The sequence below is a fragment of the Enoplosus armatus genome, chromosome 6 (assembly GCF_043641665.1).
Source record: "Enoplosus armatus isolate fEnoArm2 chromosome 6, fEnoArm2.hap1, whole genome shotgun sequence".
NCBI classification, from domain to species: domain Eukaryota; kingdom Metazoa; phylum Chordata; class Actinopteri; order Centrarchiformes; family Enoplosidae; genus Enoplosus; species Enoplosus armatus.
In genome coordinates, this window is record NC_092185.1 from 9069640 (window position 1) to 9090601 (window position 20962).

Sequence of the window (20962 nt, forward strand, 5' to 3'; positions counted from 1 at the left end):
CAAGTAGCTTTAAAAGGGTTAATTAAAGTAGAACATGCAAATTACCAAAATGTAAGATTTGAACCCAACAATCGTGATATATATGTCTGAAAAGCTTGTTTCACAAATTGTAACATGCTCTTATCATTTATACTAGCTTTTCTTGTGTTATTTAAAGTCTTTAGACATATAATTAATAGCCAGAATACCTCAGTTTTGTAATATCAGTTAGAATTTTTGCAGTTTGTCTCAATCCACTATTTGCATAGCATATGCCAACTATGAAAAAGTACACATAATGTAATGGAAATGAAGGCAAGAGAAATTTATTCCTCAAATTTGTCCCGGCAGTGTAAAACGGAAAAATAAGACTGTCCCTGAGAGAAGAACCGTACAATAAGGCAGAGGTTAACTCTCAGCATAAAGAGAGGGATGAGGTATATCTAAGATTAAAGTAAGAGACGCAGACGTAGGAAAGGCGGAAATGGAAAAAGCATAAAAAATACTGGTCAGACCAGAAAACCAAATGTCAAAAGCTTCAATGCTTTGGTTCAAGGAAAAGGGAAAAAAACATCACACAATTCTTGGCAGTGTTACAAACCAAAACCACCAGCTGACAAGAACTGTGTAGTGTTTTTATTGCCTTAAATGGCAAGTGAAACGGTTTAACATGTATCAGTTTCAAAAGACTAAGACAGGCACAACAAGTTTGTTGAACTGGAATGGTAACAATCAGAAACAATGTGACACAAGATCATTTTTTCACCCACTACATTTTCTACCTCTATGCACTGTGCTGACAGTGAAAACAATTAGAACAGGAAGCTTCATAGACTTTTGAATTCATTCAAAACAATTAGTCTTTTGAAAAACAACTATTAAATTCAGCAGGTAGATCAGTACAAACAATATGAGCTGGTTGCATGGACGTAAATTACAATAAAAGTCCTTCTTGACAAAAATGGCCCTAAATGCGATATTTACATTTGCAATAAATTGTCATGTCGAAAAACAAACCCTGCTTTTTGACTTTTCTGCACAGAAAAAAAATAAAGTAGTCCTCCTACTCAACTTTGAGCTATTATCTTTGGTACGTGGCAATGAAGCGAGAATGGGCAGAAATGGGCAACATATTCAAAATTCTCACAATAATGCACCGTTTCAGTTTTATGATATTTGACTGCCTGTGATGCATTAGGCAACACAAAACACAAACATATCGGTCTAAATCCAAGTAATTCTTTAGTTGACTGTCCTTCTCTGACAAAACTACACGATGCAAGCATGAAAATTACTTAAATATTAAATAATTAATTTTCCAGTTTAAGGCTTTTCCTGTCTGTAAAAACAGCCCTATGTGGCCCCAGTACCTGAATAAAATACACAGCAGAAGGCACAGTTAATATTCATTCAACAAATAGGGGAGGGCACTCAACACGTAATAAACGTACACTTCTGAAGTTTCATCTTCTGTTTCTAGAAACTCCAATGAAAAAAAAAAATCCTACAAACATTGATATAATAAATAATTCCATAATTTATAACATGACAGATGAGGCTGTGTTTAAAATATACACAATCTGCAGTCAAATACATGCATTTCATTTTGTCACAAACAAAACAAACAACTTTGTCTCGAGTTAAGACTCATGTGCAAGACTTGTGATCTTTACGATATAGGACACTTGTGTGTGTATAGATCCTCGGAGTGTGAACTTTCATTTAATGTTGCTTTGGATCAGTCAGTTCTGTGCAGCCAGTAGTGCAGATCATCATGTTCTCAGTCAGCAACATGGTGCACAGCAGTATCGTCATATGTAACATCATACAGTCAATGGCACTCATGGACCAGTACCCTCTTAGTAGTCAACAGTACATCCAGTGAAATAAACTCTGAGCATATCAGTAGTATCTCCTTAGCAACGACCTTCACTAAGTTGCTGTTTGACAGAGTGAGTGAAGACAGCATCCAATCCTATGTCACCCTCACTGTTGGTTCAGCAGATATCACTATTATGTAGCAGGAATCATTCTCCCTCCTTAAAGTGCTCTGGTTGGCGTGATTGTAACCGTGGCGACCTTGTCGGCTGGCTGCCGCCGCTGCGGCCAGTCGACATCCGGCGGTTCCACATGCCACGTTTGGAGTGATAATGGTGGAAGAAGTTCCTCAAGTAGATCCTCTCCACTTCCAGTCCTCCCTGCAGAATCCTAGAGCAGAGAACAGAGGAGAGTTTGTTTACTTGCATTTCATTCCGTCAGCCTTTAAGGAAGCAGTTGCCAAACGTTTAAAACCACAATATCAATATAAAGTGAAATATTAAGCCTACTATCTATCAAAACTGATGTTAACTGTTTTATGTTGCTGCCCAGATTCACAGATAAATATCAACTGTAAATTAATAAATGAACAATAAATAAGTATGGTGCTTGGTTAAATGTATTTCTTTTGTTCTGTTGAAAATTAAAATCAGCTCAAACCTGCAATAATTTGGCCATTTGGTGGAAGCGCAAAACAAGTTGTGAACACCACACGGACATGTCAGTAAGCTGACAGGGCAAATTTGTGAGCAAACATTTGCTTATTTACACATCCAGCAGTTACAGAGCAACATTATCATTCATTTGGAGTCATGTTAGTATAAGTATAGTATAGACTAGAATATAAGTCCAATAATCACTCTCTCTTAGCTCTCTCTCTTAGCTTAGCGCTTTTGGTCTCCACCAACTCTTGAAGGACATTTCTGGTTCTGTAGCTGCTAAAAGCTCCACTATGTTCACTAGGGAGTGAACACAGGTGGTGCTGAGCAGGTAGTGTACAGTGACTTTTTAGAGCTTTTTGTTTTCACATGTATGTATATGATAATCTTGTGGCATCATTTGCCCATCCCTAAGGCACCCACTTGGATATCCACTGCTGTAAGTATACTCTCACACTGTTATGTATGATCAGTCTGTCATGTTCAATGCCTTGCAGATGTTTTTTGTAATGTCCTTCCTTCTTCATCTCCATCTGCTTTCCCAACTCTTCCCAGAATTAATTTAAGCAACTCTATAAAAAGGAACATGCATGAATTTGTTACACGATTACTGTCAGTAACAGCAACATGGCCCCCCCCCCAGTATAATTGAATAAATAAAAACTCAAGCCTCTCATTAAAAATGTATCTATTACTGTTGGTGCAGAAATGTGTATCATCCTATAAAACCTTTATCATGAATGTTTAAGATTGCTGAAAATATTCTGCTATTTCAACTTACAGCTGTGCTGATACCATCTCGTCGCAGTGTCAAATCATATTTTGTTATTTGTGTGAATAAGAACTACATGACCAAACAACAGGGACCAGAAATGGAAGAAGCACCGACAGCTATTTTCAAATGTTTTTTAAGCGTTGTTCTATGAAGTTAAAAGGAAAACAAAAGTTGTAAACAGAGGAAATAGACTAAAAAAACTATGAGAAACACACACGTCTATCCATTACGTGACAATCACAAAGCGAGCAACACACCTGTCGAGGAGCTCCCAGTCTTCTCCTCCCCAGCGGTCTGTGAATTCCCTGGTGTTCATTCCTCCCACTGCGTTCAGATCTGACTTATAGATCCCCAGCAGGCCGAAGCCATTGACCTCCCAGTAACCTGCGGCACAGATTTTCATGAAAATGCAAATGATTTTTTCATTTTAGTGGCCATATTCATTAAAAGCTGTTTGCATTGTTTTGTTGTACATCTCTTTATGTTGCTTGCTTGTGCCCCACAGACTGACTGGGTCACACACTACACGTCTTACCACGACCGCTGCCTGCGTTTTAGGATCTCATATCAGTGGGAGCAAAACATTATTCTCATAAATCTACACCTGCCACATGTTACAACCTGGCATGACTGGCTGCCATGATTCCCTAAAACAGGTCTAGCCGGTGGAGTTAATTGTCTATTAATCCAACATGTAATTGCAGCTAATCTGGTTCAACATAGCCAACCAAAGTTTATTTTATGCAGTGAACATCCCCTTTCCCTTTTTAAAATCCCAGCACCGTCTGTCTCCCTCTTTGCTGTACATCTAACAGGGTTCCCACTCTCACTTGGACAACAAATTCAATTTCTCGCCGGTTTAACGTCATTTTAGTCACATTAAAGAACTTGAAATTGGGAGTAAATTATGATCTTGTAGACACGATGAGTTCTTTCCAAAACTAGTCTGTGTGTAAAACCATTCATTTTAAAACTACTGTTATATCAACACTCCATTAAAAGACTTCCGATAATGAAGTAGTAAAGTTTTAGTGCTTTACAAAAATGTTAGTGTTATATTTCAGCTAAAGAACTTCGAATGTACAATCTTCAAAGGAACCAAGGCCACATGAAAGCTAAAACTAAAGAGGGCTGTATCTGCTTCTACCTCTGGGCTCTAATGGTGTAGCCCCGCAGTCCAGTCTCAGAACTATCGGAGCAAAGGCCATATATCCCTCCACACAGTGCTTCCTGATGGTATCGATGATGGAGGGAGGGAAGTGGATGTGGAGGTCACAAAGAAACACAATGCTGTGGTCATCCTGAGGGAGAATGAGGAGGGTTAGATATGAAAGAGATTCACTATTACTCTCTATTCATAGTGACGTTACGATACTCACATGTATAAGGTCGACACCTGCTTGCAGACCAGCAGAGCGCTCAAAGTTTCCACTCAGCTTCACGTACTGGTACCTGATCAATTCCACAGACATAATTACAGTACATATATATCCTGCGTATGTAACGAGCTTCACAATTTCAGTTTCAGCATAAAAGGGAAACACAAACACATACCGGGGGAGTGAGGATTTCTGCAGAGCCTTCCTCACGTCCATGTCGGTGCTGTTGTAGTCCGTGATGATGAGATTGAAGTTGGTGTCTCCAGTTTCTCTGAATAGTTGTTCCATGTCAGCAATCAGCTGCTGCACCCACCGAGCCTGGTTTTTCACTGAGAAAGGACGCACAGACAAATGAGTTATTTAGGTAATGACTTAAAGGATTACGTGGTTAGGGAATGCCTACTAATGTCAATATTGTACTTTCTACAGTAGGTCTATTGAAGTTAATCTTATGTTGGTCCAACATGGTTGTTTTCTCAAATGCTTGTGAATTGTTAGTCATTAATTATGGTGAAATGTCATGTGTTCTTTAACACCTGAGCAGCTTGAGGATGATGTTTCTTTGAATAGGAAAACTCACAAAAACGCACAAAAAGAAGCTCAGCAAAGCACAAAGAAAAAGATGGAGTTGATGAATGTAATGGCTGTAATGAGCACAGGTAAAGGTGGATGTACCCGGTACTATGAAGTGGACGGTGGCAACAGGATTCCAGTGGAAGCCCACTGGGTTACACAACACCATTTGAGGTTTCGGCTGCTGGAAACCAAAGTCCTTGCTGCGTTGCATGCTGTAGCGAATCAGAGTGTAGATGTAGTGTGACAGGCGCAGCAGCTGGCCGTTCGCATCTTTCAGCTCCAGCTCCAGAAGGTAGCGGCTGCCCTGGGCCCGGTCGACGCGCTTCACCACATTAACCACACTCACCAATGTGAATTGCCTGCAAGGTCAGAGAGAATCAAAAGAATATGGTGAAATGTGCTGCAAAACAATTATGCGCTCTCTGCTAATGGTTGCACTCGCTATTTAATCATACTGAAGTGTGGTTGATTCCAAGATGTGACATGCTCATTCAAAAAATACTGCAAAACCATAAAAAAAGCAAGAGACATTCTTGACCTAGCTGTTTTTTCTTTAATAGTTTCTCAACCTTCAGGACTGACATGCCAGCATTAATTTTTCAGTTAGGTCAGTGGTTCTCAAGCTAAGGGTCGGGGCCCCACCAAAGGGTATAAAGATACATCTGAGCGGTTGCAAGACGATAAACAGGAAAGGAGTTCTTCACATAAAGGCTGGTTAGATAAAAATCTGTGTATCAGTCTCTTTCCTCTGGAGCCTCTTGAGGCTGATTAAGCAGATATTAGTACTCTTTTTTTACTGTTAATTAGGTTAATTTTGGGTGCTGCACAAATTTAAAAACAATCTACTGCACTCTTTGTTTTCTCTGAATATATTTCTGGAAAGGAAAAACAGTATTTCTGCTACACAAAACTATGTTCATTTTTAAAGACTTTCTGCCATCTTTTCTAGTGAAATACTGGACAGTTTTATCTCTTTAGGCCTCCAAAATTATTGAAATTAAACAATGTGGGAAGGCAAGTTCACATCTGGCAGACATACATGTAGGGCTGCAACTAATGATGATCATAATTATTGATTCATCTGCCGATTATATTTTCAATTGAACGATTATTTGTTTAGTCAATTAAATGTCAGCATATTGTGAAAAATGGCATCACAAGTACCTAGAGTCCATGGTGATGTTTTCAAATGTCTTGTTTTGTCTGAACAACAGTCCAAATCCAAAAGATATTCAGTTTATTATAGAAGTGTAAGAAAATCTGACAATATTCACATTTGACTTAAATGATTATGACTACTATCAAAATAGTTGCCCATTACTATTCAGTCGATCAACTGATCTACTACTCTACATACAGTATATGCAACCTGTTAGAGGGGTTGCAGGTAGTAGCCAAAAATGTTAAGAACCAGAGAATGAGATTCTACTTTTTACCTATTTTAGATCTCTTATTATGGAAAAAACGAATTGAAATGAGGCTGATTCACATGCACAGGTGCATATTCAAATACAGTGCTTACCCATTGTGCTTTTTGTTGAGTTGGTCCATGAAAGCTTTGACCATCGGCAGAGCGTCGCTGGAGTGGAGCAGCAGGTTGCCTGAGACGTTGCAGTGCAGGTCGATCCAATCTGATCGCTGTGCCTGGAGGTCCAGGTGGCTGAACTGGAAGGTCTGGTTCCAGTTGACCACAGTGTCAAACACCGGCGCAGGGGTGAGGTCCTCGTCATCCACACCTTCAAAGTCTCCCCCTGGTCCCCATAGAGTCTCTCTCTCACCCTCCGTGGTATCCGTCCTGCTCACAGCCCTGTTGTGAACCTCGTCTTCCTCCCCCGCTTGGTTCTCCTTTCCTTTCGCATCCGACCGCTTTCTGTCCATTTTGTCTCTAGCGATCATCTTTGCTCTGTGGATGCTGCTTTCTAGATCCTGCTGTAGAGGCATATTCATCTCTATCTCCTTCTCCCTGAGACGTTTTCTGTCCCTCTGATTTAGCCTTACTAAAGGGTGGTTGATGTCACTCTTGGGAGTGGTAAAATGCTTGATGGTGGCTGGCTGGAGCTCCATTTCTCTGATTACAAACCTCCGCTGCTTGGCCACTGTGGGTTTATCAAGAAGAGGAGCATCCCTCACTAAGGGTTGAGGCTTTGAGTCTTTGAGTCTCTGGATTTGGGTATGGTTTGTTTTACGAGACCTCTGGATATGATGCTGTTTAGAATTGAGCTGCTCTGACGGGACTGCTGGTCGTTCCTTTGCTTTAGGCTGCCCTCTGTCCACTGGTATCTGTGGATTTGTCTGTCCTGCTCTCAGAGCTGTCTCTACTGATTTGAGCTTTTGTCTCTTTGCTGGTCTTAACTTCCCTTTTGGTTTCATCTGTTCTACTTTGTTGACCCGGTCCTCGAGCTTTAACTTTGTCCGGTTCTGTTGCAGGTGATGTTTTGAGGCTTGTGTTGGCTCAACTGGTTTCTGCGGCTCTGGCTGACGCTGTGGGACACCGCCTTTGCCATGCAACTCCATGTGCAGTCTTTTCTCAGAGGCATTCTTCAGCGTGTTGTTAGTTTCATGCATGACGGAGAAGAGTTTGCGCCTGCGTTTCTGAGCATAATCATCATAATCATCACCATAGTCTGGAAAAAGGGCGTTCTCTATCTGGTCCGGCCTGGCTTCCTTTTCTCTTTGATAGGCTTCAATGTCAAAGTCGTCTTCCTCATCTAGCACTGATTTCCTCCTCTGGAAGCCAAAATCTAACATTCACCAGAAGCAGAGACAGAAAAAGAGAGTGTAATGGACTGACTAAACAAGTGATCGATTGAAGAAAAGGGAAGTACCAAATACCTCTGCCTGAGTTTCTTTTTTCCTCCACATTTGGATGGTCTAGTCTCATGTATCTAGAGAAACCAAACCTGAAGACAAGAGGACAAAAATGATGCAAAGATTTAAAAGAGGACAATTTGCTTGATGTTACGTTAAGATCACAAATCACTTATCAGATGAACACCTGCTGTGTAAAAGACTGTCAGTACATTGAAGGATACAGCACCCTCTGTTGGTGACACTGTAAACCTACTTCTAACTCTGCTCTCTCTCTCTCTGCATGTATTTTCATTTAGTTCAGAAAGTGAGCTCTCACATCTTCATGAAGTAGGGGCTCTCGGGGTAGAAGCAGCTATTCTCCTTCTCCATGTGTGTGAGTCGGGTGTAGTCATTGGGGTAGATGTAGGACATGTGGACCTGGGGAGATGAAATGAAATGACAGGTTGTTAAAGGCATGAGAGCTTACTGATGAATCATGAGATCTTGTATAACTAGAGTTATCCAACGCCCGTCCGCAGAACAGAACACACTGCATACTGTTTTTGGATGTATACCACATTAGTAACTTTCATATTTAAATAATTTCCAAACTAATAAATAAAAATTTGCTCTAATTTAAAGAAATTGTTCAGTATTATGGGAAATACACTTATTTGCTTTCTTGCCGTGAGTTAGGTGATACATATGAGGCTACAGCTAGTGAACGGCTATCTTAGCTTAGCATTAAGATTGGAAACAGAGGGAAACAGCCAGCCTGGCTCTGTCTAAAGGTAAAAAATAATAAAATGTGAAGCTCTAATTAACGCACTAATTAACATGTTATATATTTTTTTGGTTTAATCTGAACAAAAAGCGAAGTGTAAAAACTACATATTGTGGTCCTATGGGGGGTTGTGTGCAGGAATACAGACTCCAGGAAGTCACTGCAAATTAGTATAATAGGTTGTAGAATAAACTGAAATAAATCAGAAGCTGTGCTATTAAATGTTTTTTATAATAAATATAGCATGTCTTGATTTCCATATCTATGCTGGCATAATTTTGATCACTCAAATAGACAACACTGCTTAGCACATTTAGAAACAGATTAAGCGAGAAAAATTTCCCTTATCACTATGGGGCAACATAAACAAAAAAAAAAAGCTTCCTGTGTGCTATCTTGTTATCTTTCACGAGAACATGCTTCTCTTCTGTGACAGACGAGCTGTGAAGAATAATGTGAGCTGGAGCTCAAGCAGTAGAAATGTAAGTGAAGCAAACAAACTATATAAATACATACAAACTGCAGTCCTTGGTAGCGGAGCAGGGGAAAGTCTTTGATTGTGTAGCTGGGTTTGTACGAGCAGTCAGGCAGAACACCTTGTAGGAACTTGCTGTTTATCAAAGGCACTGCAAACAAATACAACACAAAGACTTGAGACAAGACTGCTTTGTGCATACAGTAGGAGGAAGTACGTTGCACAATAGTTCTACACACAGTCTAACCTTGGTACAGAGTGTCTCGCAGGTCTTCCCTCAGCATGTCTGCTGCGGCACTGTGCTGCTTTGTGGGGGTGTGTTGGTGGCTTGCAGCCGTCTGTGGTATGTGGGCAACGTCAGTCATTAACAAGGCAGACTCATCTGTGAGACGAAGCCACAGTGCGTTAGTATAAGAGACGTGCTTTGTATGTATTGTGCAGCAAAACCACTGACTTGATTTCCACGTTTGAGCATCCTTGCAGAATCATAAACAGTCTAGGATTATGAGATTTACCCTGAGGTCTAGACTAATAAAGATTCACTGAGTAATGTCTTCTTATTTTTTAGGCAGCAGTAATGAGATTTTGTGTACTTACTAACATAGAGGGAGATTTGATTGGATTCAATAACCATGAACCTAAATCCTTGGTCCAGGAGCTGCCACTGTGTGAAAACAAACACAAAGAACTGCATGTCTCTTCCACTTTATTTACTCACACTGCACATGGAAATGAGCACAGACCTGACATGAGAGTTGGTTCCAATGAAATGAGATAAAGAAAGAAAGACATTTTCTATGACTGCCGAGTCAAACTACTTACTGCCACCTCCACATGGTCAGTCCCTCTGTTGTTTTGCTTGTGGACAACTTCAAAAAAGTACCTCCTCTGAGCAGACAGCCTGTCAGATAGTATAAGATCATATTCAGTGCTACATTATAGTGATATCAGACACAACCTAAAATGTTTCTCTAAAGAAATACAATCATGTAGCTGTGTGGGTCCTGGTTGGCTTTGCTGTTCTACTCAACATAAAGGCTACAGCAGTCAGTCATCTGTGTATAAGTCTCTGTCCCGCTGTGGCGTCATGAGGCTGATCAAGCAGATATTATATATATTATCATATACTATTATTTAGGTTAATTCTGGGTACTGCACAAATTCAAAAACTATCTACAGCACTCCTTTTCTCTGAATATATTTCTGCTGATTTAATGTATTAATTTGAATTATACTGGGTTCCTTTTGTCTACTTTTGCTGTACTAAATTTGTATTGCTTTTACTGATGCACTAGTCTGATTTGTGTATGTATGCATGTGTGTGTCAGTGTGGTGTGGCTCTGTCCCAGGGAATACCAGTATCACAGAGAAAATAAATCAATTATAACTTCTAGATAAAATGTTCTTAAAATAGACACTTTTTACACTCTTGTGGATTTCATGTAAAACGTTTCCTGCTATTCAAACACGCTTTTCAAAATCCAAATAATCAGTATAAACAGGGCCACTACGCATGTACATAAAGTCAGTGTTGTTGAAAGTTGCTGATGCTTACATTTTCCGTTGTTGGTGGCAACTCACTGCACTGGTCTACTTTGTGTAGCCTACAAGATTTCCTGCCCAGTTACGGTAAACCACACCCACACAGTGTGACAAAGTAATGAAGAGTAGTATGTGTAAGAAAATCGGTGGAGCATCCCTGAAGGTTGGGATAATGACATGATATTTGAGGATGATTTTTTTGCCTGAGTTAGAATAGTTTGGGTGCTATTGAAAGATTTTTGTTTGTGTTCTTTCACATGTGCTCTTCTCCTGAGTTTGACGTGGAAAGATATATCCCATATATCTGGGCGGCAACTAGATTTTCAACATCATTTCAATGACCGTTTATGTTGCCTGAGGGAGATGCCACTGTGATGAAGCAGACACATTTTTCATTGTTGCTTATTTAGTCATACATTTTTCGAAACTGACTTAATTACTACACACACAATGCTGTACTGTATGTATATCTACTCCCATTGTTGACATCAGCTGAACAACAAAACCTAGTTGTGCGTCAACTCACCGAACTGGTCTGGAGGTCTGACTGGCATACTTCTCAAACTCGCCCGGGGCTGTCCACTCTTTGCCAGTCTAGAAAAAGAAAACCCACATGCAAATAAAAACAAGAGACAGATACGATGAAACAACCCTTGAGAAGATTACAGGCATGCATACCTTTCCAACCCATGCCAATAACTGCAAGTTGAGGGGAGAGTCATCTGTGCTGAGCCAAAATTCAGAGTTGTCATCAGAACTCAAAGCAAACAGGAACTCTCCTGAGAGACAGGGAGAAAAAAATTAAACAAAATGATAAAGAGACTGCGGGAGAGTTGAAGGGAAATGTATAGCATGAATGAACTCAGTGCGGTAACAGACAGAAACTAGATGAAAAAGCACATGTTGTACCGTCAGTATATGGGTGTAAATAACCAAATATCCGGAGCCCATAGTTGGTCCACTGAGGAGAGACGGCCAGCTTCTGCACTGTAGTCCTGATCTGAAAGAGTGGCGAAAAGGAAACAGAGAATCAGCCATGATGTTTATTCAAAGTGAGACTACATCTTGAGTCCGGGGACATGAGGATCTAGCACGTGGATGCAGAATGTACCTCTGAGAGAAAACAACTATGTGTGTGTGTTTGCCTACACTTTCATACTACATACTGATTTTAAGCTGCTTTTTAGTATGTAGTGTGTTTACACTAGAAAAGTGAACAAATAAAGTTTACATACTAAGTATGCATACTAAATACGGTTGATTTTTGTGCTGTTGTTCTTCCACAATGCAATGCACAAAGGAAAAGAACAAGCTGCTCACAGCTGAAAAAAATCTAAATAAATTGCGGGTGGTACCTAAAAAGCTCCAAACTAAAAATGTCGTATTAAATCTTTTTGATGTATATTTGTAAAGTTATTTTAAGTGGCTTTCAAATGTTGCAGTTTCGTTGACATCACATGTATTGTATCATTCCCCGTTAGTATAAAATGGTAAAGTGTGTTGATACCCTAACAGCTAAAACAGTAAACTATGATGATTAGTATGTATAGGCGGCATGGTGGTTAGCACACATATCATGTCCTTGAGCAAGACACTGAACCTTGCAGGTCGCCATTGGTGTGTGAATGGGTGAATGAGAATTAGCTGTAAAGCGCTATATAAGTGAGATCATTTACCATTTAGTACACACTGTATAGAATTAGTAAGCAGTATGGATTTGGAACACAGCTAATGATAATGCTAACTTGCTGATGTTCACCATCTCAGTTCAGCATGTTAACATTTGCTATTTAGCACTAAAACAAAGAAAAAAATAAATAAGTCATTAGATTTGCAGGCAATAACCGAAAAATATTGGTCAAATTGAAATTTTGACCTGATGATCGCACTAAATGAAAAGCTAAAGGATCACCTAAAGTTATCATAATTCATCCTGAGGCGAGCTTGAATGTGTGTACTAAATTTCATAGCAATCCATTCAACAGTTGTCGAGCCATTTCACTTAAAAACCACAAATATCAACCTCATGGTGGCGCTAGGGGAAAAGTCTGGGGATCCCTAAAGTCAGTAGAATTCATCCTCTGGGCACCATGAATGTCTGTACAACTTTTATTCAATACTTGCTGAGATATTTAAGTCTGAAACAAAGTGGTGGACCGCCATTTCCATCCCTAGAGCCATGTTGCAAGCGTGGCTAAAAATGTAAATTATGAACTAAATGAACTCATTCAATAAATGAATTTGAAAAGATCAGGGTAAGACTTACATGAGGATACAGCGGGTAATGCAGGTTCTTGAAGAGGTCAGCTGTGGAACTGCCACACCAGTCCTCAAACACGTGCAGATTGGCCCGTCCCTTATACTGCAGGAAGAAAAGAGAGAGACAATGTTGGGAACACTCTGGTGTTTGTGCTGCAGTCAGTCAGCAGTGGGACAATCAGTACTTAGAAAACCAAAACCAACAAATACAGACTTCCTCAGATACCACTTGACAATACAATGACAGGACTACTGGTTTCAGCTGTCACCCGATTCCTATTATCCACCCCTCTCGCCTGTGTACAGACATGTTTAATTAAAGAGTTGGTACACCCAAATTATAAAACTGGTACTAGCAGTTACTGGTACTGGTATCTAGCAGACAGTTTTGGTTTTACTTTGTCAGGTTTTAAGATATCCAGGATTTCTGCCTCCACCCAATACAAGGAGGTGAATGGAATTTAATCTGTGGTGCTCACAGCATTATCAAATTACAAAGAAAATGTATCTTTACGGAAAACTATTACTCTGGATAATCCACAGAATTGATTGTGAAGAGTTTTCTTTGGAGCTACCAAAGGCATAGTCCCGATAAAAACTGTTGACAGTGTGGTCTGTGGATAATCGAGAGTAACTGGGGCACTTTTCCTGAAAAATGTGTTGTTGTTGAATTTTTTGAATGTAATTTTTCAGTGTTTTTAACATCACAAACAAAATCTATTCACCTCCATTGAATTGGGGATATCTCAAAACCTCAGCCAATAGTAAAACCAACTAACTAAAACAACAACTAGAAGTTAAGTGAGTAAATATGCTTTATTTGTTATTTGGGTAAACTGATCCTTTGAGTAAAATATATATTTATACACAGGTAGAGGGGTGGATCACAGGAATGGGTGACAATGGAAACAGCAGCCAAATTTCTCTTCCCTACTTCTAATTACGTCAATGAAAGTCTGTGGGAAACACTACACACACACACACACATACACGCGTAAATGAACAAGCAGTCAAGTTTCAGCAGAGGCCCAAATGTCCTGTAAACATACACCTGTGTGACATCTGCCAAAGAGGCCATGTTATCTGATCTGTGTGTGCTGATTGCAGAACAAGGGCAGTATAAAAGCAGGAACGAGCCAAAGCCACGGTGTTACCAGTCTAGTAGCTCATCAGATTTCATTAGAAGTGACGCTACACTCTGTTGTTGTCATCAGTTCAGTTAGTTAAACGTTAGCAAGACCTCGGTGCTGACATTTAGTAAAATCATGACTCTTCGCACTTCACAGGCCCTGTTGTTGCGTGTAATCATTTAACAAGCCTATATTGCATGTCAGTGACCAAAGGCCATTTGACTGGGAGTCAAGCTCAACCTTTTACTTCAACAAACCGCTGCACTTGTTTCTCTTTCCTTCACTTCCAATCAACAGAGTGCTAAATCTGTGAAGGTTTGGACATTCAATGGACTTCTATATTCTCAGCATGTTCTGAGACTTCAGCTGGACTTCATGTATACATTCACATGTTCTGTTTTGGACGAAACTGCTAAGAGCTTTTCACTATTTTTTGACATTTTATAGAGCAAACAATTAAGAAAATGTGATGAATCAATAATGAAAGTAATGCAGCCCTAAAAAAACATGACGATGTAACCTTTCTGGAAAAAAATGAAATAAACAAATGGTATGTTCGTTTTTGACACATTTGATATATTGTAATGTCACCCAAACTTTGACAGCTTGTGAATCAACAGGTTAGCCACAAACATGATCACTGGGACTATTACAATGCTTATGTAACTTTAGGTTACACTGGTCCGTAGAGCCAGACACACCAACAGCTCACCCCAAACATGAAATATGAGGTGCAAGCAACTGGCCAAAGCACAGCGCTGCTTAATATAGTGGAAATATGATGACCCTACTACAGAGCAATGGAAGCTGCAGAAGCCGCGGCAGCTATACAGAGGAAAATGCATTGAAGTGAGAGGGAATTGGGCAGGTCTGGGCAGGTGAGTCAGAGTTCAGAAGAGGTGAGTGTTTAAGCATGCGGGTGCTGTGGACACAAACACACCTCTGGTTTCCAGGTTTGTGGAGTGTAGCTGGAACTCCAAGCAGCTGAATCCTCCACAGAGTCTGGTTGATTGTCCCTCCTGACCTGGAAAACACATATCCAAATAACTGGCTTCAGCTTGGTTTTCCTCCACCCCTCCCTGCACACGCCCTTGCATCACCATATTTTCTATTACCACTTCTTTTTCCATGCATCGTCCTTACCCTTTCGTCAAACATGGCTCTCCTCCAGCTGCTGCCGTCAGCATCAGGATTCATACCTGAGGATGTGGGTAAAAAACAGTCAGAGCAGAGCAGGGCTAACAGGGCAAATATGCAGCAACTGTGCACAGATTGGTCTCTTCTACTGATCTGAAAGAGATTTATAATTTTCCCCAGGAGGTGGGAGGGGTTGTTATTCTAGTACTGGCTTCCTGACTTTGCATCCAAACAAAATGTATCCTAATCCCAAAATAGCATGTGACGTGATGTGCCTCTTATTGTTGGTGGTCTAGGAAAAATCAGTTAACTCACAGATTCAGCTGCGAGGATGTGTGGAGAGGTGGAAGCACACATGTAGATATATGAATGACAAACTCTTGTATTAGTCCATGCCCAATCCCAAACAGTGCTGCTGAAAACGAGGCGCAGTGTTCTGCTGCAACCACAGAAAAACAACCACTCCTGCAAATTACTATAACTATAAAGGCGACCATCACACCCAAAGTCATAACTCTAACTCTATGCTTGGTAGTAGGTCAGGCACTACAGGTGTTACCAGATTTCCAGTCTTTCTTTTGCAAGATGCTTTTTCATCCATTTCTTTTGGGCTTGTGTTGCATGAACAATGAAGCCCAGTGTCCCAACAGAGCCCCACCCACTCCCTGTTCCAATTCAACGCTGATGACCACTGAATGTAACTCATCTCAGTCACAGCCTTCAATGAGCTGCTATGGCACTCACTGTGTTGGCAAAAACCTCTGGCACTGTGGCAGAGCAGAACAGAAATATTATTCCTTCTAACCCCTTCCGTCATATGTCAAATTATAGGGTAGTGTGTATTTTAAAAGAGGACCCCAGGGTTTATTTTATGAGCTTGTGGTGTCAGTGAGTGAATTGGGGTTACAGCGACTCAGAGTCTGTCATTATCACCAGGGTGGAGATCTCCAAACACACACCCTTGAGACATGAGGGCCAATTTTGGCAATGCTAGTAATTCTAGAGTGGTGGTTAAGAAAAGAAAGAGAGGAATATTTTTATCTCTATGTGCACTCATCCAGTCTTTCTGCTTACCCATCTTCTGCTGCATTTTGATCACTGTCTTCACCACAGAAATGATAACGCATTTGTTTTTTTGATTCATTCAGTCATCAAATACGATCATTTCAAAATGACTGTCAGTGCTTTGTTTGGTGAAATCCAGTGACTCAAAGTTGAGATGTTTCCGTTGATAAAAAGGCTTTCAGCTTGCATACAGAGCACAGAAATTACTTCTAAACAACAAAGAGACTGGAGACCTTTCATGTGGATATTGTATTAATGTGACATTTTAGTCTGTGTTGTCTATTTTGGACACTATTCCAGGTTTTGCACAGCTACTCTCCGTCAATTTGTTAGAGTGAGAAGGATTTTAGACAAACGCTGTGGCACGTGCTCCACATGTATGTAGATTTCAGGGGAGAGGCTATGTTAAACACAAGATAGAATAGTCAAATAGGCAGTTTACATAGTCAAAAATATAGCTAACAGTTATGTGGCAGTAGCATATGCAGAATGTGTGATGCCAGATGTTTTTTTCCAGGAAGCATTATCATTATCATCTTGTCATTAACTAAACGGAAACCTTTTCAAGAATTTGACTAAAGGACACCCAGTGGAGAGGATCGCCACATAAAAACCACCCATCCACACAGGCAGACATTTCTCCACCGGGACATTTATCAACTACAGCACTTCATACGTTATCTATGTTCTTAAGTGCCTGTGTGACCTACATGTGGGAAAAACAAACCATCCCTTAAAGACCCATATCTGTACAGCCGAGCCAAAGAGCGCTCCTGTGGTAACCTGTGTCGACAGTCTTAATAATTTGGTTTCTTGTCAACAGTTTACAGGTGATGAACATGTTCCTGCTCTGCTGCGCAGGAAGGAAAACAGAACAATAAACACTTGCAGTGAGAAGGCTTGTTTTTAGTTTGGGCAAACTGAGCCCGAGAGGTTTTTAATAAAGACTGTGAACTTTGCTCTTTTTAAGATTATCAACTCCTATTGTTAGATACTCTGAGGGGGCCTGATACTGTACTTTTCTGATGACATGGACTGATGTATTTCCTTTCATTCTCTCTTTATGATTTAAACATTTGTTGACTGTTTGTTAATAGTTGGCGCTTAATGAAGAGCCAACATTTAATCAAAGCCTGTGTGTAAAGATGTCGTTATATTTTGCAAAGTCTTGAGAAAGATCCGCAGACTGAATCACCATATGTAACCCAGCCATCTGTTTCTTGTTTATATGTGACGTTTTGGGGGTGAGGAGTACCGCTGTATCACTAACTTTAAAATTTCATCCCTCCATTTTCAAAAAGCTCACAAACTTTTTGACAAAATACAAATATGGATGGGTGTTACAAATAAGCTTAGGCAATCAAGACTGTGGTATGTGACCTTAAATGTCATGAAACAAGGAAATCTCTGTATAAATGTTATGTTATTTAAGCTGCCATGGAAATTGCAAAAAATGTGTATCAATGTCTGCAATAGGAGCCACATGAGCCGAAATGTTGGGCACAACCTCCTGTATTGAGTTGCAGCGCTTTGGGGGTACCTGGAAACACTTCAATTGCGCTGACATTTTTATTTCTCCTATCAAACTGGAATTTCAAATCGAGGCAGTTGAACACTGGTGCAACAAGTTCTTCATGAGACCGCAAATCATGTTTTTCGAAGGACTTGTGTCAGCTTTTCGACTACAAAATAATTGGGACATCAAATTAGCTTTCACAAATAAATGAGCCCTTTGGAAGCACCCTTTGACACCTATTGTCACCACAAACACATGGACAGCGCTGACAGCATGTTCTTGTGTGAAATCCACCTGCCATTCTTCTGTGACACATTTGGATCTTCACATTGCTCTTTCGTCTCTGTTTGAAGGCTATGTGGAGTCTTTCCCTTGAGAGAAGTCGTCCCACTGTGACGAGGGGGCTACAGCCCAGGAATGTGTAGATAGGCGAGCCCTTTAATGTAGGTCTGAGGCATGTGTTTACACGTCAGGCTTTGTTCAAAAGTGTGTGTGTGTCATGTTTTCTTATTTCTCTCTTGTGGGCAGACACCAACCTGACATTTTTTCACTGTTTTCATTTCCATCCATGCCAGTGTGGTGACACCCTGATGTTATACTTGGGTGTGAGTGCAATGCAACAGATGGTAGGCAGAGGTGTCAATAAGGTAAAGGGCAGGAAGTTTGGTTACCCAGTGCGAGACGAGACTTCCTTCTGAGTGTGAACCTGCAATCTGACCTTCCCATCCCCCCCTCACTCTTTTTCTTGCTCTAAAACACACAGACACACACACACACACACCACACACACCACACACACTGCTCCATCTCTTAAAGTCGACCTGTTGTTTCGCCTGCTGCAGGCTCATGTTTCCTGTGCAAATGCATCCAGCATCATTCATGTAAAAAGTAAAAGCAAAAGCAAATTATAATCCTGTTAATTCTCACAAAGAGACGTATATCTAAACATATCTAAACATATTCAACTTTATGGAATTTCACATACAATGAGTGACCAGAAAATAGAAAACTCTTGTACATCGTAATCCAGTACAACATGCCTCTAACTAGTACTTCTGTGTCATTTGGCTTCACCACAGCATTAAACACTGTTGTTGATGCTGTGTCAGAGAGGTGATGATTCAGCTCTACCGTGATGTTTGAAGCTGCACTTTGTTGTGTGGCAACTTCATTTTATTAAGATGTTGTTTTTTTTAAGATTTGCGCTGCTGCATATTTATAAATTAAGTGGACAAAAAAATATTGGAAATAAAGCAGGCCTATTCAATGCCAATGTAAAAGCTTCAGTAGACTCAACAAACAGTGAAGATTACATTATAGTTAAATGGCTTCTGCTTTTGTGGTCACTCTTGTATGTTTTATGGGAATTTTGCACATTACTTACCCATGGCAGCGTCACGACTTAACTTTCACTGTAGCCTAACCCTTCTGCAAGTTTATCTCTTGCCTTTTTTTCCTCACATGCTCACTTTACATTATTGGGCTGTTGTATCGCTTACAGTTCGCAGTCTAAATGATGCATTACTTTAGCAAAAGTTTAAAAGGTCAAACACTTGTTGAGTAAAAGACCTGTTGTAACAGAGCCCGGACAGGCAAACACAAAACTTACTGGTGCTGCTCCATGCTTTTGCAGCCACCATCTCATGGTAGACGGCCACAAATCCGACCAGCAGAATCGCCCCGAACAGAAGATATTTGCCATTGCGCCGCAGTTTCTTTAAAGGGAAAAACGCCGCGATCATCTTTGCTCTTGAGCAAAACCTCCTCCCGAGTTATTCATCGGTCAGGTCACCCGCTTTGTCATCGGGAGGGGACCGACCCCACCGTGAGCCCGTCCGCCTGCCACCCACCGCGGGTGCGCACTACCGGCGCCCTGGATATCCCCAGTGCGCGCGGCCCCCGGTGGCTCTCATCCCGCGAAAAATCCCACCATAACCCGGCGTCGCCGGTACTCTGCACTGAGCACTCCCGATCATCTAAAACTTTCAAGAGGGCTTCCTGCTGCTCCTTCTCGCGGAGTGCTTTGGTCCCGACCTCTGCTCCGGTTAGTCCGACACCAAGCGCACACGAAACAGCTCAAACAACAGAGTGAAACAGTGAGACCTCACACCAGGTTTACTCCTCACAACTTCGTAAAGACAGAAGATGCAAGAAAAAGATCGGAACACAGCCTGCCTTCAAAGTAAAAGAATGATTGTGTCACTGACGAAAAATAAATCATTGACGCGTGTACGCTCGCATAGCCGTGCTTATTTTATTCACTTTACTATATATTACCGATGAAATGTCTTATTTTATTCATAGTTAGGTACACTGTACTACACATGTCAACATGTTTGTCACTTGGTGATTTATTTTGAAATCTACTACCGGAAACATGTTTTGTTTGTAGCTAGCTTGACACCGCTCGCACTGAGATTGGAGCTCTTGCTGGAGGGAGGAGTGAAATTGGGCAGCACCCATCCCTTCACCTTGGGATTTACCTGTACCAGGTACCAGCCATATTTACAAATACTTCCTGTAGTGCTGTTTCCTTTACGGGTTTTACCAACACCCGCACTTTAAACGTGTCGTATACATTAGATTATTCGATTTCCTTTCAACAGGTTGAACAGGTTCAACGGTTAGCATTTCGTCCACTGGGCTGCTGCAGTACTAGCTACTTTGTACTAACATAGCATCCATATGACTAGAAAGGTTTTGAATACAGGTTTTACTGGTTTGGACATTATACATGAGCTAATGCACCTGAATAACGTGCTTATTCAAGGGCTATAGTTTGAGTCAGGTTCTTGTACCATTAATAACATACTAGTACTAACATACTAACCTAACTCAATATCCAGCATTCTATTATATATGATCATTAAGCGATAGTGGTTGAGAAATACTGTTTAAGTAGATATGCTTATCATTAAATAATCAGACAATTAAATAATTACTGAGAAATTAGCCCAGAAATGAACTAAAGGAATAAAATGGTAATTTATTTATTATGAATTGTATGTCCATTGTGAGCCTACTCTTATGGATTATTTGTCTACTGTCAAGCAAGCAAACAAAGAACAAAGAGATCAT

General features: G+C 40.6%; 1 protein-coding gene across 1 annotated transcript; it reads right to left on the reverse strand.

The window, feature by feature from the left end:
- Positions 1–289: 289 nt before the first annotated feature.
- Positions 290–19795, reverse strand: b4galnt3b (beta-1,4-N-acetyl-galactosaminyl transferase 3b). The gene is made up of 20 exons (XM_070907471.1): positions 19494–19795; positions 15310–15365; positions 15107–15190; positions 13044–13139; positions 11687–11777; positions 11456–11556; positions 11304–11371; positions 10058–10136; positions 9833–9899; positions 9483–9617; positions 9277–9386; positions 8314–8414; positions 8019–8086; positions 6709–7927; positions 5286–5545; positions 4786–4939; positions 4611–4683; positions 4379–4532; positions 3489–3615; positions 290–2187 (listed from the first exon to the last, which is right to left on the reverse strand). The coding sequence occupies exons 1-20, from the start codon at positions 19624–19626 to the stop codon at positions 2007–2009; spliced, it is 3357 nt and encodes a 1118-aa protein (XP_070763572.1). The 5' UTR covers positions 19627–19795; the 3' UTR covers positions 290–2006.
- Positions 19796–20962: the final 1167 nt, after the last annotated feature.

Excerpts from the sequence above, each read along its gene's own strand:
- b4galnt3b (XM_070907471.1), bottom strand. The coding sequence starts at position 19,626 with ATGATCGCGGCGTTTTTCCCTTTAAAGAAACTGCGGCGCAATGGCAAA. Across the intron at positions 9,900-10,057 it reads CTGACCATGTGGAGGTGGCA|TGGCAGCTCCTGGACCAAGG; the intron begins GTAAGTAGTTTG and ends GTTTTCACACAG. Across the intron at positions 9,387-9,482 it reads GCGAGACACTCTGTACCAAG|TGCCTTTGATAAACAGCAAG; the intron begins GTTAGACTGTGT and ends ATTTGTTTGCAG.